This window comes from Canis aureus, chromosome 15 (genome assembly GCF_053574225.1).
Source record: "Canis aureus isolate CA01 chromosome 15, VMU_Caureus_v.1.0, whole genome shotgun sequence".
NCBI lineage: Eukaryota > Metazoa > Chordata > Mammalia > Carnivora > Canidae > Canis > Canis aureus.
In genome coordinates, this window is record NC_135625.1 from 25,319,741 (window position 1) to 25,335,891 (window position 16,151).

Sequence of the window (16,151 nt, forward strand, 5' to 3'; positions counted from 1 at the left end):
GTTGTTTTTTATTTAAAGATTTTTATCTCTTTATTCATGAGAGTGACAGAGAGTGAGAGAGGCAGAGACATAGGCCGAGGGAGAAGCAGGCTCCATGCAGGAAGCCTGATGGGGGACTCGATCCCGGATCCCAGGATCAGGCCCTGGGCCGAAGGTGGATGCTCAGCTCAGCCCCTGAGTCACCTGGGGGTCTAGACTAAGCTAATGAAAATGTACAAGGGATTGTGTCATACTGTGTTTGTAAGGGGGTAAAATTTCTCTTTACTAAGAAAGCGAGGGCAGCCCGGGTGGCTCAGCGGTTTAGCACCGCCTTCGGTCCAGGGCCTGATCCTGGGGACCCGAGATCAAGTCCCCCCTCGGGCTCCCTGCATGGAGCCTGCTTCTCCCTCTGCCTGTGTCTCTGCCTCTCTCTCTCTCTCTCTCACTGTGTGCCTATCATAAATAAAAAATAAAAAAAAAATTAAAAAAAAAAAAAAGAGTCATGGCTCGAGTAAAAGGGTTTTGGTATCACACCACTGATCACACTGTTTTGTGCCAGTCTTAGCATATCAATATGCTAATATCAATATACCACTCTTGTGTTTGGACCCGCTATTGTGCTTCTTATTATGATTTCAAGATGCCCTTCAAGAACAATGGGAAACTTTGAAAAAATAGAGATTTATTATTTATAAGACCTGGAAATCACACAGCACACCTGGAACCACATAGCGAGGTCACGCAGGGCAGGGGGGAGGAGGATGGCGAGCATACAAGTATGCACAGGCAGGTTTTCTGCTTTTATCAGAGCCAAGTGTGGGGGGCTAGGGTTTTGTAGGCTCACTCTTTATTAGAAAATTTAAAATATAAGAGTGTGGAATTTAAAGCTCAGGAAGAGAAAAGGCAAGTGGCCCAAATGGTCACTTATTGAAATCAACCAAGTTCACAAAGGAGCCTAGGGGGCAGTGGGGCTGGCTCTTTGTCTAGTCTTGTGGTTGGCAATGTGTTTATTTGAAATAACTATCTTTTGTCAGTTACTCGTATTACCAAAAAAAAAAAAAAATAGCCAAGGCTCATGGCTTATATCGCATTGCCAAGTGCTGCAGAGTAACCATCCTGGAGTACCACTCTGTTCATCTGACCCCCCTGCAAAGTACCCTCACAATTGCTTCCTGATTATGCAAATTTTTCAGGTACAAAATGACCCAACTTTGCCTTCTCAATCCTGGATCCCACCACTGTAATCTACATGCCCTGTCTCCAACCAACTGGGCTATTCACTTCTCTTTTCACAACGCAGCACTCACCTAGCTCCTTGCCTTTGTCCATACTGGTGCCAACATGTTATCATCAAGCACATGGTGTTTTTGCAGAGATGATTGGTAAATAAATACGGAATGGGCCTCCAGTGGCCTCCGTGATATATTATTCCTCACCCCTCTGATTTTCCTCCTCCTGCTTTTCTACCACAACCCCTCCTATCTAGTCACACTCCTAAATGTTCCACTCTCTTCATTAACCCACAGCTGAACTTCAGGCTTTACAATCCTAACATGTTAACAGACATTTATGCGGGGTCTACTCTGAAGCAGGTACTGCACAAGGTATATAGGTGAAACAAAGACGAATAAGCTACTTATGTTCCTGCCCTGAAAAAGCACACAATTAACTACAGAAGGAGAAATGCAGGATGCTTGGGGAATGCAGGAGGTCATTTAAAGACAGTTTTTTGGAGTTTTAACCTGAAAAATAAAACTATCAGTTATTTTACTAGCAAAAAGAAATGGTTTTTTTCAGGAATAACAGAATTCCAATTCTGGACATGCAACAAACAAAGAGGAACATTATTTTGTGCAGAAGAAGAATGAAGCTGGGAGGGTTTTTTCCGAACAAAAGTCCATCGGGGGGAAAAATAGCAGAAGTCCAGGTCATGATGGTTTCCAAAGGGCTGAGTTGCAGGGGTAGTGGAGATGTTGTCAGAGATACGAAATACATCTTTCCCTTGCAGGAGCCTGTGATTGATGATTCTTTCCTGCTGCTGATTCTTCTGTTGGGCTCTTCATTGATAATTCTTTCTGTAATTAACCATAATTGATGTTGAGTGGTAAGGCTTCACCTCCTAACTTTCTCTTTTCTCCTCCTTTCCCTATTTTAGTGAGGTTCCACTACTTAATATTGTCTTAAACATTGGAAACCCTGGGGCCAAGTGAAGAGCATGGGAAAGAGGAAAGGGCAGGATTCCAGGGAGCAGAAGCAAACAGAGAGCATTCAGACATTTCCAACCATTTAGTGGGACTACGGTAGCAAAGGTTAGGTGGTGGGAAAAGAGGCCAGACTGTCAATAGTTTACTAAGCGATGCCAGGAGTTTCTCTCCTGAAACTAATAGGTTGCCTTTAATAGATTTTTAGATTGGGGAATAATCAGCGAGTTCTCTAGAATGATCATTCAGGCAGCATTATCAGAGGTGGTTTGGAAGCGGGAGAAAAGGCAATCAGGGAAGTGAACTATCAAACTGTTGTAAGAGAGGCACCTGGGTGGCTGAGTTGGTGAAGGGTCTGCCTTCGGCTCAGGTCATGATCACAGAGTCCCAGAAGAGAGTCCCTGGTGGAGCCCCGGGATGGAGCCCCAGGAGGGAGCCCTACACGGAGCTCCGCCCCTCCCCCTGCTGTCGTTCTCTCTCTCTCCCTCCCTCTCAAATAAAAATAAAATGTTTTTTGAAACATTTTCTTTCTTTTTTTTTTTTTAAGAAACTGTCGGAAGATCCCGGAGCAGGCCGGAGACACGGTCGCGGGGGCTGGAGCGCCCCCCGAGGCCCCTGCTAGGCGGACAGACCTCTCGGGTCATGAGTGTGCGCCTCAGCCTCCGCCGCACCTGCACCCGATTCCGACCGCGCTCGTGCCGTCTGCCCCCAAACTTATGCACTTAATTATCTTTTCCTGGACTCCCCAGTCGTTTCCTGCCCACCACTCCAGTCTCCCTAGATAACACAATAGGAATTGATGGGGTTGGAAGGGCTCGCAAGCCCTCGGAGGCCCAGCTCACGCCCAGGAAAGCGGGGAGGCGCTCCGGGAGCCCCATCACGGGGCTCATCACCCGGTCGCCTTCCCGGGACACGGAGCAGGACACCTCTAGCGCGCCCCCACAGCTGTCAGGCCCTCGGCGGCCGCCAGGGGGCGCGTCCGTTCCCCTCCCCATCCCCCCCCCCCCCCCGTTTTTTCTCTTTTGCGGAAACGCGAACCCGCGCTTCTCCAAAGCAAATGAACCCTGAGGTAATTCGGCCCTCTGCCGTCGCCGTAGCCCCAGACTGTAAACAGGAAGTAGGCGCCAAGAGGCGGGTGAAAAATAACGCCCGGGGCTCGGAGGCGCCGTCGCCTGCGCGCTCAGGGGGTCCCTGCGGTTCTGCGCGGGGAGGGCTTCCCTCGCCAGTCCCTCCTCCAGTGGAGGTCTTTTGCCGCTAGCCAGCTCTCCCCTCGGCGGACAGGGCGTCCCCCCAACCATGGCCGAATACTCGTACGTGAAGTCCACCAAACTCGTGCTCAAGGGAACCAAGGCCAAGAGGTAAGGCCAGAGCTGGCGCGGGAGACTCTGGGTCTCTTCCGACGGCGCCCCCGCCCCCCCCGTGGGGAGGAGAGTCGAGTCTCGCGGAACTCGGGGTGTGAGGGAGCCGGGAACTCCGGCGCCCCGCCCTCGGGCCTGCTTCCGGCCGCGGGCTCTGTGGCTGCCGGGCAGGGCAGCTCCGGGCGCTCGTGCGGGGCCGGCCTGACGGAGGAGACCTGAGGGCGCCACCGCGAGCCGCAGCTGCAGGCCCGGCCCCGGGTCAGGAGCCCCCCAGACCGCTGCTCGGCGCGTCCGCCTTAGTCTCGTGCTGCAGGTCGTGACAGCGACGTCTCCTGTTAGGGCTCCTTACTTCACGCCCGCCCCCCCGCCCAGTACTCCTTAAACGTCTCCCCTCAAAAAAAATCCTTCATTCCCCCCCCCACAAAAAAACCCTTAATTAATCATCCCTCCCTCCCCCCGCCCAAAAAAAGCAAATCCTTAATTTTTTTAATACGATATGCAGATGTGCGTTTTGACAGGTATAGAATAAGCTCAAGTCCGCGTTCTCCGCAGTTACTAGTTTAGCAGTTTGTGGCAGGTCCGTTAATATCCTGGAGCTTCTATTTACTCATTCATTAGGGAAGATTAGCGGTAGGAGAACTGATGCTAGGGGGCAGCCCGGCGGCTCCGCGGCTTGGCGCCGCCTTGGGCCCGGAGCGTGACCCTGGTGACCCTGGAGTCCCGGGATCGGCCCCACGTCAGGCTCCCTGCACGGAGCCTGCTTCTCCCTCTGTCTGTGTCTCTGCCTCTCTCTCTGTCTTTCATTAATAAATAAATAAAATCTTAAAAAAAAAAAAAAAAAAAGAATTGCTACGAGGATTAGATGAGTTAACGCGTACAGTAAGCGGAACCAAATGCAAGGAGAAGGTCGTAGTGGTGATTTACGGTCGTTGGATTTTTTAGGAAAAAGTATCTGCCCGCCCAGATCTCCACCTCTCTTCTCTCTGGTAGATTTGCTCACGGTTGATCATTCATTACAGGTGTTAATCTGAAGCTTGTCCTGCCTGGCTTTACAGGAGAGAGGGGAGAGTTAGCTTCTGAAAGCTTACGTTTCCATGAAAATACAAATAAGCGCATCTCATGCTCATCACAACTATCAGTCTTCATTAACGCACGTAGATAGCACTTTCTGCCTGCCTAGAACAACTCTAAGCACTTTGAATACGACTTATTTGGAAACCCCCCCCCGGGTGTTTTTTTTTTTTTTTTCTTTTTTTTTATTACTGAGATATGATACATATAAAATTCACCCTATAAAGCACAGTTCTGTGGGTTTTAGTGTTTAGTCCACAAAGTTCCCCACTGTCATGTTGTCCAACATTTTCATGGTCTGGGAAGGAAACCCCATAATCCTTAGTAGTCCCTCTCCAGTCCACTCTTCCCTCATGCCCGCAACCACTAATATACTTTCTCTCTGTTATCAGTTTGCCTGTTCTGAATATTTCCTATAAATGGAGTCATGCAATATGCGGTCTCTTGTATCTGGCTTCATCCATGTCTAGCATGTATCAGTATCCTTATTTTTATGGCTGAATAATATTCCATTGTATGGATATAACACATTTTGTTTATCCTTTCACCCGTTGAAGGACATCTGGGGTATTTCCACTTTTTGGCTATTAGGAATCATGCTGTTACGAATTTCTTAGAAAATTTTTGTGTGGATGTGTGTTCTCATTTCTCTTGGGTATATACCTAGCAGTACATAGGTTAGGTCATATGATAACTCTGTTTAACTTTTTGAAGAACCCCAAACTATTTCCTAAAGCAGCTGTACCACTTTTCATTTTCACCAGCAACATAGGAAGATTCACATTCACCCTTAATCCTCGCAGTAACCTTAAGAGCATAAATTATTATCCTCATGTTATAGATGAGAAGCTGACAGTGATTAAGAAATGTTCCAAAAGTCGCAGAGCTAAGAAATAACAAGATTAAAAAGGCAGTCCTCCAGAGCCTGTTCTCTTAACTATAATACAATACATACAGGATCAGAACTGACTTCTCAGTATTAGAAGGAAGAGAACATATCGGTGTAGATAACTGTGAATCAATAATTCATAAATCTGTGTACAGCTTAAAAGAGGCTTGTAAGATTCCATCTTAGATGTTTAACATCAAATCAATATTTCTAAACTTATCTATATAAATTATCTCCTACAGTAAGAAGAAAAAGAGCAAAGAGAAGAAGAGAAAAAGAGAAGAAGATGAAGAAACTCAACTTGATATTGTTGGTAAGTTTTCCATACTTTATTCTGGGAAAAGTTAATACTGCTGAGATGCCTTTAAAAATATTTTCCTAGTGGGACGTCTCGATGGCTCAGCAGCTGAGCGTCTGCCTTTGGCTCCGGGAGTGATCCCGGGGTCCGATACAGTTCTGAGTCTTTGCTCCTAGTCTATGGTTTAACTTTTCATTTTATTAAATGGTATTTTTCTTAAAGCAAAAGTTTAAAAAATTGAAAAAAATTTTTCAATTATAATTTTTCAACTATAAGTTTTTTTTTTAAGATTTTATTTATTTATTCATGACAGACACAGAGAGAGAGGCAGAAACACAGGCAGAGGGAGAAGCAGGCTTCACCCAAGTGTCCCAGAAGTTTTTAGTTTTTATAAGATTCCATTTATTACTATTTTTCTGTTACATTACCATCTTATATCTTCAGTCTAAGAAGTTGTTGCTTACCCCAAGGTCATGAAGAAATTCTTCCACGTTTTCTTTATGAGGCTTCAGTTTTAGTTTCTCATTAGATCTATGATCTATCGTGGTTTATGTATACAATGGAATATTACTCAGCCATTAGAAACGACAAATACCCACCATTTGCTTCAACGTGGATGGAACTGGAGGGTATTATGCTGAGTGAAGTAAGTCAGTCGGAGAAGGACAAACATTGTATGTTCTCTTTCATTTGGGGAATATAATTAATAGTGAAAGGGAATATAAGGGAAGGGAGAAGAAATGTGTGGGAAATATCAGAAAGGGAGACAGAACGTAAAGACTGCTAACTCTGGGAAACGAACTAGGGGTGGTGGAAGGGGAGGAGGGTGGGGGGTGGGGGTGAATGGGTGACGGGCACTGAGGGGGGCACTTGACGGGATGAGCACTGGGTGTTATTCTGTATGTTGGTAGACTGAACACCAATAAAAAATAACTTTATTTTAAAAAAAGATCTATGATCTATCTCATTAATTTTTAGTCTTGTGTGAATTAGGGATCAAAGTTCTTTTTTTCATTTTTTCATATTGATAACCAGTTGTTGTAGCACCACTGTTGAATAGACTTTCCTTTCTCCATTAAACTGCCTTAATACGTTTGTCAAAAATCATTTGACTTTATATGTGCTGATATATTTTTGGACTTTGTTCCATTGATTTGTCTGTTCTGTTGATATATTTGTCTTGATTACTGTCCCTTCGCAAGTTTTTGAAATCAGGAGGTCTTCAAGGTTCATCCATGTTACAGCATGTGTCAGTCTTCCTTTTAAGACTGATATTCCAGGCAGCCCAGGTGGCTCTGGGGTTGAGCACCTGCCTTTGGCCCAGGGCGTGACCCTGGAGACCCGGGATCGAGTCCCACATCGGGCTCCCTGCATGGAGCCTGCTTCTCCCTTTGCCTGTGTCTCTGCCTCTCTCTCTCTCTCTCTCTCTCTGTCTAATGAATAAATAAATAAAATCTTTAAAAAAAGAAAAAAAAAAAAGACTGATACTCCATTGTGTATATACTGCATTTATCCATTCATATTTCAATGAACACATGAGTTACTTCCACTTTTTGCCTATTGTGGATAATTCTGCGAGGAATATGGGTGTACAGATATCTCTTCAAGACTTTGGTTTCAGTTCTTTTGGGCATGTACCTAGAAGTGGAATTGCTGGATCATGACAGTAATGCCATTTTTAATTTTGTGAGAAACCACCATACTGTTTTGCATAGTTGCATTTTATATTTCCACCAGCAGTGCACAGGGTTTCAATTTTTCCGTATCCTCACCAACATTTGTTATTTCTGGTTCTCTGATAATAGCCATCCTAGTGGGTATGAAATGGTATCTCATTATGGTTTATGCCTGTGTCTCTGCCTCTCTCCCCGTGTGTCTCTCATAAATAAATAAAAATCAGTATACACCACATTTTCTTTATCCATTTACCTTTGATGGACATCTGAGTTGCTCCCAGCCCTTGGCTATGATAAAGAATGCTTCTATGAGGATGGAGGTCTCTTGGCGACCCTGCTTTCAATTCTTTTGACTACACGTACCCCAGAAATAGGATTGCTGGATTATATGGTAGTTGTAGTTTTAATTTTTTTGAGGAACTCTCATACTGTTTACATAGTGCTTGCACCATGCTACATTCCTATCAGCAATGCACAAGTGTCCTGATTTCTCCATATCCTTGCCAACATTTTATTTTTTAACAGTGGTCATCCTAATGGGTGTGAGGTGACCCTCATCGTGGTTGTGATTTGCCTTTTTTGATGGTTAGTGATGTGGAGCATCATTTCATAGGTTCATTGGCCATTTATACATCTTCTTTCAAGGAATGTCTGTACAGGCTCTTCGTCCTTTCTTCCATTGGGCTACTTGTTGCCTTGTGACGAAGTTCGTAGGAGTCTTTTGTATATTAACTTATTGTCAAATACATGGTTTGCACATATTTTTCCCATTCTATTCGTTGTCTCTTCACTCTCTAGATTGTATCCTTTGGTGCATTTGAAGTTTTATAGACCCCATTTGTCTATGTTTACTTGTTTGCTGGTGCTTTGGTATCGTAGTCAGGAAATCACTGCCAGGTCCGTGGATCCTGGGTGGCTCAGTCAGTAAGCATATGACTCAATGTCAGCTCAGGTGTTGATCTCAGGGTTGTGAGTTCAGGCCCCATATTAGGCTCCACCCTGGGTATGGAGCCTGTTTACAAAAAGAAAGAAATCATTGGCAGATCTAATATTGTGAATCTTTTCCTTATGTTTCCTTTCAAGCATTTTATCTATAAAATAGATATCTATTTTGGGGTTTTTTTTTAAACATTACTCTTACATATGTTTTCTCATTTTCAGTGTATGATTCTTTCACTTCTTTCATTAGTCTTGTTCCTGAATATCTTACCTTTTTCAGTGTTGTGGTAAATGGAGTTGTGTTCTTGAGTTCCACTTCAAATTGTTCATTGTTAACATCTAGAGATGCAACTGCTTCTTGGTGTGTTGGTTTTCATTTCTGCAACCTTGTTGAATTTGTTTACTGCTTCTAATTTTTTTAATCCTTACGATTTCTACGTATAAGATTATGGTATATGCAAATATGATTCTTCTTCTTCCTTTCCAGTTTGGATGCGTTTTGTTTCTTTTACTTGCCTAATTGCTCTGGCTAAGTTTTCTAGTACTATATTTGATGGAAAGGCCAGAGTAAAGAACTTTATTTTGATCCTATTTTTAGAGGAAAAGTTTGAGTCTTTTGCTATTTTGTACATTAGTTGGGATTTTTTTTTTTCATATTTGGTCTTTATGATGTTTAGTTGGTTTACTTTTACTCCTAGTTTAGTAAGAGTTCTTTTCATGAAAGAGTATTAAGTCTCGTGAAGTGAAAAAAATAAACAGCATACAAAGTCAGATGCTTTTACCATCTGAACCACCTAGGTGCCCCCCTTTGCACATTCTTTTTTTGTTTCTTAAATTACACTTAGGAATGAAATCATATGGTATTTGTGTTTCTCTGACTCACTTATTTCACTTAGTATTACTCTTTAGCTCCATGTACGTCATTCCAAATGACGAGATTTCATTCTTTTGTATAACTGAATAATACTCCATCGCATATGTACCACGTCTTCTTTATCCATTCATCTATTCTTTCTAGAGTTCCTTGAGAGATTTATATATATATATATATATATATATATTTTTTTTTTTTTTTTTTTTCTGAGTGTGTTTATAGCATTAAGCTCTCCTAGAAATCGTTTGCTGCAGCCTAAATGTTTTGGTATATTGGGTTTCCTTGTTTCATTTGTTTCAAGATACTATGTATTTATGTAAGAAAGAGAACCCAGGAGTGGGTGGGGGCAGGGGGAAAGGAGAGGGAGAATCTTAAGCAGGCTCCACACTCACTGCAGAACCCAGCACAGGGCTCGATCTCAAGATACTGAGATCATGATCTGAGCCAAATCAGGAGTCGAAGGCTTAACCAACTGAGCCACCCAGATGGCCTCAAGATGCTTTTTAATTTCCCCCTTAAGTTATTCTAGGAAAAAGTTTTTCTTCTTTGACCTGTTGGTTGTTAAGAGAACGTTGTTTCATAATTGGCTCTTTATACATCTGAGACTTCACTAATGTGGTGGTCACTGGCCAGGCACATGTGACAATTTACATTAAAATTAATTAAAATTATATAAAATTTTATATAATTGAGAAAATTCACTTTCTCAATCACACTCGCCATATATATCAGATATGTAATAACCACATACCATATTGGGCAGCACTAGTAGACAGTATTTCCTTTTTACGGTACGATCTATTGGTAGTCTTGATATAGATAGAATAATAGTTGTCAACCAGGTGCAATTTTGTCCCCCATGGGACGTATGGCAATATCTGGAAACATGTTTGATTTCACAGGTAGGGGATCCGTGTTTTACTGGCATCTAGTGGGTGGAGTTCCGGAAAGCTGTTAAAATCCCGTAATTCACAGGACAGCCCCCCAACAAAGGCTCATCCGGCCCACATGCCAGTAGTTTTGACGGTGAAAACCTTTGACCTATAATATGTTTCAGCAGGACGTGGAGGGCTCGTTGTTTTTTCCCTCTGATTGGCCAGTTGACTAGACCCCCTCTGCTGTGTGTATTCAATCCATCCTCTGCTTACTGCTAGTGAACTTTAGGCTAAAAATGTGTTTTGGTTTTTTTTTTTGTTTTGTTTTGTTTTTTTCACTTAAATGGTGGAGAAGGTCCTATTCCTTGCTAATTAGCATGCAATTTTTTTTAAAGTGAAATTGATAGTTAAGGTCCTTTACAATGAAAGAATACATATTTAATTTTATTTTTTTTATTTTTTAAAGATTTTCTTTATTTATTCATGAGAGAGACACAGAGGGAGAGAGAGGCACAGACACAGGCAGAGGGAGAAGCAGGCTCCACGCAGAAGCCTGACGTGGGACTCGATCCTGGGTCTCCAGGATCACACCCTGGGCCGAAGGCAGTCACCAAACCACTGAGCCACCCGGGCGGCCCAGCATACAATTTTAAAAAATCGACTTTTGCTGTCTTACAGGTTCTTTGACTCTGCACATATAGACAAATCTCTGTTTCTGGCTCATCATGGCTTCCACTTCAAGGTAAGTGCCTTTGATGAAAGCCTTTATGAAGGGCCACACCCAGGACATTTTTAGCTCTTGGTCCTGCTGGCCTCACTAAGCATATGGTGTCTAGGAAAGAAAAAGGAGGAAGAGAGAGCACAAAAGGGAGATTGAGGAAAGATGAGGCAAGCAGGGTAGTGCATGTGGTATAGGTGAGGCTTTGTAGCTCCAGGGTCTGCACTGTGTCTGAAAATGTGATTTATTTCTCTCATCTTATTTTTTTTTTAAGATTTATATTATATATAAATCAGAGAGAGGGAGAGAGAGCACAAGTGGGAGTTAGAGAGAGAGGGAGAACACGCTCCAGATTGAGCACGGAGCCCGATGTGGGACTCGACCTCATGACCCCGAGATCAGGATCCAAGCTGAAACCAACAGTTGGTCACATAACTGACTGTGCCATCCAGGCGCCCCCTCCTCATCTTTTAATGCACAAGGTGCTTGCTACTGGACTACCATGGTCCCTGCAAGTTTTACCATTCCATGAGTCTTCTTTCCTTATTTTTTTCAAGTTTTTACTTAAATTCTAGTTAGTTAACATATACTGTAATATTGGTTCAAGACTAGTGTTTAGTGATTCATCACTTACCTATAACACCCAGTGCTCATCACAACAAGTGCCCTCCTCACTGCCAATCACCACGCCAATCCCATGCCCTCCTTCCCTCCAGCAAGCCTGTTGTTCTCTGTACTAAAGAATCTCTTATAGTATACCTCCCACTCTTTTCCTTCCTTCCCCTATATTCGTTTGTTGTTGTTGTTGTTGTTGTTGTTGTTTTGTTGTTGTTGTTGTTTTAATTCCACATATGAGTGAAATCATCTGGTATTTTCTCTGAATGACTGACTTTGCTTAACATATAGAATACACTCTAGGTCCTTTCTTTGGTGTTAGTAGTGATCTCTCCTTTCTCATCATGATTTTATTAGTTTGAGTGTTTTCTGTCTTCTTTTAAATAAGGCTGGCTAATGGTTTATCTACCTTCTTAATTGTTTCAAAGAACCAACTCCTGGTTTTGTTGATCTTTTCCACAGTTCTTCTGGTCTCTATTTCATTGAGTTCTGCTCGAGTCTTTTTTAACCCTCTTCTTCTGCTGGGTGTTGGATCTATTTGCTGTCTTTCACCAGCTCCCTTAGGTGGAAGGTTAGCTTTTCTATTTGAGTTTTTTCCAGTTTTTGGATGGATGCTTGTATTGCGATGTATTTCCCCCTCAGGACTGCTTTTGCTGTATCCCAAAGATTTTGAATGGTGGTGTCTTCATTCTCATTAGTTTCCATGAATCTTTTTAATTCTTCTCTAATTTCGTGGTTGACCCTTTCACCTTGTAGCAGGATGGTCCTTAACCTCCACGTATTTGAAATCCTTCCAAACTTCTTCTTGTGATTTAGTTCTAGTTTCAAAGCATTATGGTCTGAAAATACACAGGGTCGATCCCAATCTTTTGGTATCAATTAAGACCTGATGTGTGACCCAGTTTGTGGTCTCTTCTGGAGAAAGCCCCACGTGCACTTGAGAAGAATGTGTATTCAGTTGCGTTTGCATGTAAAGTTCTATAAATATCTGTGAAATCCATCTGGTCCAGTGTATCATTTAAAGCTCCTGTTTCTTTGGAGATGTTGTGCTTAAAAGACCTGTGGATTGCAGAAAGCGCTCCATTGAAGTCACCAAGTATAAGTGTATTATTATCTAAGTATGTCTTAACTTTGGTTATTAATCGATTGATATACTTGGCGGCTCACGCATCCGGGCCATAAATATTCGTGATTGTTAGGTCCTCTTGTTGGATAGATCCTTTAAGTATGATATAGTGTCCCTCTTCACCTCTCACTACAGTCTTTGGGACAAACTTTAATTTATCTGATATAAGGATGGCTACCCCTGCATTTATTGAGGACTATTTGAATGGTACACAGTTCTCCAACCTTTTATTTTCAGGCTGTAGGTGTCCTGATGTCTAAAATGAGTCTCTTGGAGACAGCAAGTGGATGGGTCTTGCCTTTTTTTATCCAGTCTGAAACCCTGCGTCCTTTTGATGGGGTCATTAAGCCCATTCACGTTCAGAGTTACTATTGACAGATATGGATTTAGTGTCATCATGATACCTATTCAGTCCCTGTTTTTGTGGATTGTTTCCTTGGACTTCCCCTTTCTTTTACAGGGTCCCCCCTTAATATTTCTGGCAGAGCCGGCTTGGTGGTCACATATCCTGTCAGTTTCTGCCTCTCTTGGAAGCTCTTTATCTCTCCTTCTATTCTGAATGAGAGCCTTGCTGGATAAAGTATTCTTGGCTGCAGGTTCCTCTCATTTAGGACCCTGACTGTATCCTGCCGGCCCTTTCTCACCTCCCAGGTCTCTGTGGAGAGGTCTGCTGTTGTCCTAAAGCTTCTCCCCATAAAAGTTAGTGATTTCTTGTCTCTTGCTGCATTAAGGATCTTCTCTTTATCTTTGGAATTTGCAAGTTCCAGTATTAAATGTTAAATGTTGAGCGGTTTTTATGGATTTAAGGGGGGTGGGGGTGATCTCTCTAGCTCCTGGATCTAAATGCCTGTTTCCCTTCCCAAGTTAGGAAAGTTTTCAGCTATGATTTGTTCAAATACATAATCTGGACCTCTGTCCCTTTTGGCGCCCTCGGGAACCCCAATTAAATGTAGATTTTTCCTTCTGAGGCTGTCATTTATTTCCCTTAACCTATCCTCATGGTCTCTTAATTGTCTTTCTTTTCTTCCCTCAGTTTCCGCCCTTGCCATCAACTTGTCTTCTGTGTCACTCACTCGTTCTTCTCCCTCGTTAACCCTGGTCGTTAGGACCTCCAGTTTGGATTGCATCTCATTCAACTGATTTTTAATTTCGGCCTGATTAGATCTAAATCCTACAGTCATGAAGTCTCTTGAGTCCTTTATGCTTTTTTCTAGAGCCACCAGTAGCTTTATAACTGTGCTTCTGAATTGGCTTTCTGACATTGAATTGTAATCCAAATGTTGTAACTCTGTGGGAGAGAGGACTGTTTCTGATTTCTTTCTTTGGAGGTGAGTTTTTCCTTCTAGCCATTTTACTCAGTGCGGAGTGGCCAAAAACAAGTTGTACTGGAATAACGAGAAAGAGAGAGAGAGAGAAAAAAAGAAAAGAAGAAATAAAAAAGAATTAAAAAGGGGGGGGTGGGGAAACAACAGAAACAAACAGAAAAGAAAAAAACAAGGGGGAGTATCCTCTGATCCTATATACTGTAAATCCCTCGGCTTCCCCTGGAACTTTCCAGTGCTGCTTGGTCAATACCTTGCTTTTCCCCTGACCTTCTAGCTGGTCTTCTGGGGGAGGGGCCTGCTGTGCTGATTGTCGGGTGTGTGCACCTGGGGAGCTGCCCAGGCCCCTGCCAGGTGTATGGCTCAGTGGGAGTTGTTTATCTGTGAGGCCCCTGCTCAGTCCCAGGTACAGGGTGACACCAGGAGGGACAACAACAGTGGGGGCGGCCAGCTGTGCAGCTCTGGAGTCAGCTCCCGCAGTGACTACTGCAGCTCCCAGTGTGCAGGGGCCTGGATGCTCCAGGGGCGGGCCCGCCGATCTGTACAGCTCGGGCCGCCCGGGGGCAGGAGCCACCTGGCTGTCCTGTGTCCTCCCGGCCTCTGCCTGACCTGGGGGAGCACCCGATCCTGGGCTGTGTCCCCCGGCGCCCTGGGCTCTGGGACCTGTGACACTGTGAATGGACCTAAAGTGTAGGTCCACGATGTATAATTTAAAAGCATCAGAGTGAATTTTGTTTGAAGTTAACTTATACTTTATTACAATAAAACTCATAAGGCATTTTACAGGTTAAAGAAAAACTCAAAATATAGAAACAGTGAAATGACACGGGAAGGGCAAGCCTCCGTTGGGCTGCAGGCATGACGAGCCCCGCGGTGGGAGCTGGGGCGGGCTCCCGAGGTGGTCAGGGGGCTGCGCAGAGGTTGAAGCCAGTTGTCCCGGAGGCCATTGGCGGCTCTGGCACTCTGGGGACCCCGATTGCAGGTGCCAGGGCCTGCTCCTCCTCCGGGGTGGCCGCAGGTGCACGTGGCTCGTCCAGGGCGCAGCCGTGATCTAGAGCAGTGACCACTATCTGCAGGGGCTTCGCCTCCCCAGCTGGCACCTCAGCTGGGGCCAAGCCCTCAGCCCCAGCAGCCAGGGCGGCCTCGAGCACTTCAGGCCCATCCGAGGCAGCAGGCCCCACAGTTGGGGCTGGGGCGGGCTCCGGAAGTGCTTCAGGGTCTTTTGCTCGGGCCGAAGCTGTAGCTCCAAGAAGACAAAGTATCACCACCAGGACGGACTTTCCACGTCCCTCCCAAATCAAGGACACTCTTCCAACCGCTCAAAGAGCCCTGGGAGGTGTCCCCAGCCTGCAGCTCGTGGGGATGGGGTGTGAGCCGAACCCCTGCTCCCGGCCCAGCTGCACGGACGCTGGATCCGTGGGGCCCACCCTGTCCCCAGCTCGGCCACCCCCAGGCCTCCTCACCCCCAGCCTCTGGCTCCGCTGCATGGAGGCGTCTGAGTTGTTGCAGGTAACGCCGGGCACGGAGCTCCACGTCTGTGCCTGGCATGCGCTGCCTTATGAATTCCAGAATCTTCTTCAGGGAGGCAGATTGGGGGAGCCGACAAAAGTCCTCCTGATAATAGTCCATCCATATCTCCAGGATGCAGCAGATGGCCCTGGGGAGGGACAGGTGGGCACAGGGGTCAGAAGACAGGGCTCCCTCACACCGAGGTGTCCCGGGGAAGCCCTGCAGGACCCGGGGCCTCGGCCTCCCGTGCGGGGCTGTCAGAGGCCAGTCCTGCTCCTCGTCCACCTGCCACCTGGCGGTCCTGCCTGCCACAGGCCTGCTCCCCGAGGAGGGGCTGGCACGAAGCCTCTGTGCGGGGGAGCCCACGCCCAGCGGTGTGACCATCACGGTCTTTGCTGGGAAGCGGGGCTCCCTCCTCAGCCTGGCTCCCTGCCCACTTGCCCCTTGAATCCACCGGCAGGCATCCGGGGACGGGGGGCGTCTGGCCTGTCATCGCCCTCACTGCACACACTGTCGCTCTGGGAAGGTCCAAGCCAGGAGGGCTCGGGCTCTGTGTCCTGCCAGGCCTTGCCAGGAGCCACCCGGGACCTCCACTTTCCCTCCCTGTGGCTCTGCGCTGCCTCCCTCATGAGGGGCCCCCGGGGGTGTCCTTCCACTGACTCTAATCTGCCGTCTCCCACGGGGCCAGGGCCACCGGGTCT

At 45.4% G+C, this 16,151-nt stretch overlaps 1 protein-coding gene and 2 long non-coding RNA genes across 31 annotated transcripts in view; 1 reads left to right on the forward strand and 2 right to left on the reverse strand.

Moving 5' to 3' along the window:
- Window positions 1-16,151, forward strand: part of LOC144284385 (uncharacterized) — a 183,744-nt gene that overhangs the window by 160,803 nt on the left and 6,790 nt on the right. For 26 of the 28 annotated variants that reach the window (XR_013352719.1, XR_013352728.1, XR_013352732.1 and 23 more), the window contains 4 exons: window positions 1,988-2,083; window positions 2,728-3,538; window positions 5,741-5,811; window positions 10,839-10,902. This is a non-coding gene — a long non-coding RNA (uncharacterized LOC144284385). Of the gene's footprint in view, window positions 1-1,776; window positions 2,084-2,727; window positions 3,539-5,740; window positions 5,812-10,838; window positions 10,903-16,151 lie in introns of all 28 variants that reach the window. The other 2 variants (XR_013352727.1, XR_013352730.1) reach the window with 2 other exon arrangements.
- On the reverse strand, window positions 642-3,672 carry LOC144284388 (uncharacterized). Its single transcript, XR_013352740.1, has 2 exons — window positions 3,495-3,672; window positions 642-2,054 (listed from the first exon to the last, which is right to left on the reverse strand). It is a non-coding gene; the product is annotated as an uncharacterized LOC144284388 (long non-coding RNA).
- On the reverse strand, window positions 14,693-15,906 carry LOC144284380 (uncharacterized). 2 transcript variants are annotated; one of them, XM_077848865.1, is made up of 2 exons: window positions 15,405-15,906; window positions 14,693-15,178 (listed from the first exon to the last, which is right to left on the reverse strand). In XM_077848865.1, the coding sequence occupies exons 1-2, from the start codon at window positions 15,832-15,834 to the stop codon at window positions 14,844-14,846; spliced, it is 765 nt and encodes a 254-aa protein (XP_077704991.1). In that variant the 5' UTR covers window positions 15,835-15,906; the 3' UTR covers window positions 14,693-14,843. The 2 variants fall into 2 exon arrangements, with proteins under 2 accessions (XP_077704991.1, XP_077704990.1); XM_077848864.1 differs by having other exon boundaries at window positions 14,693-15,184.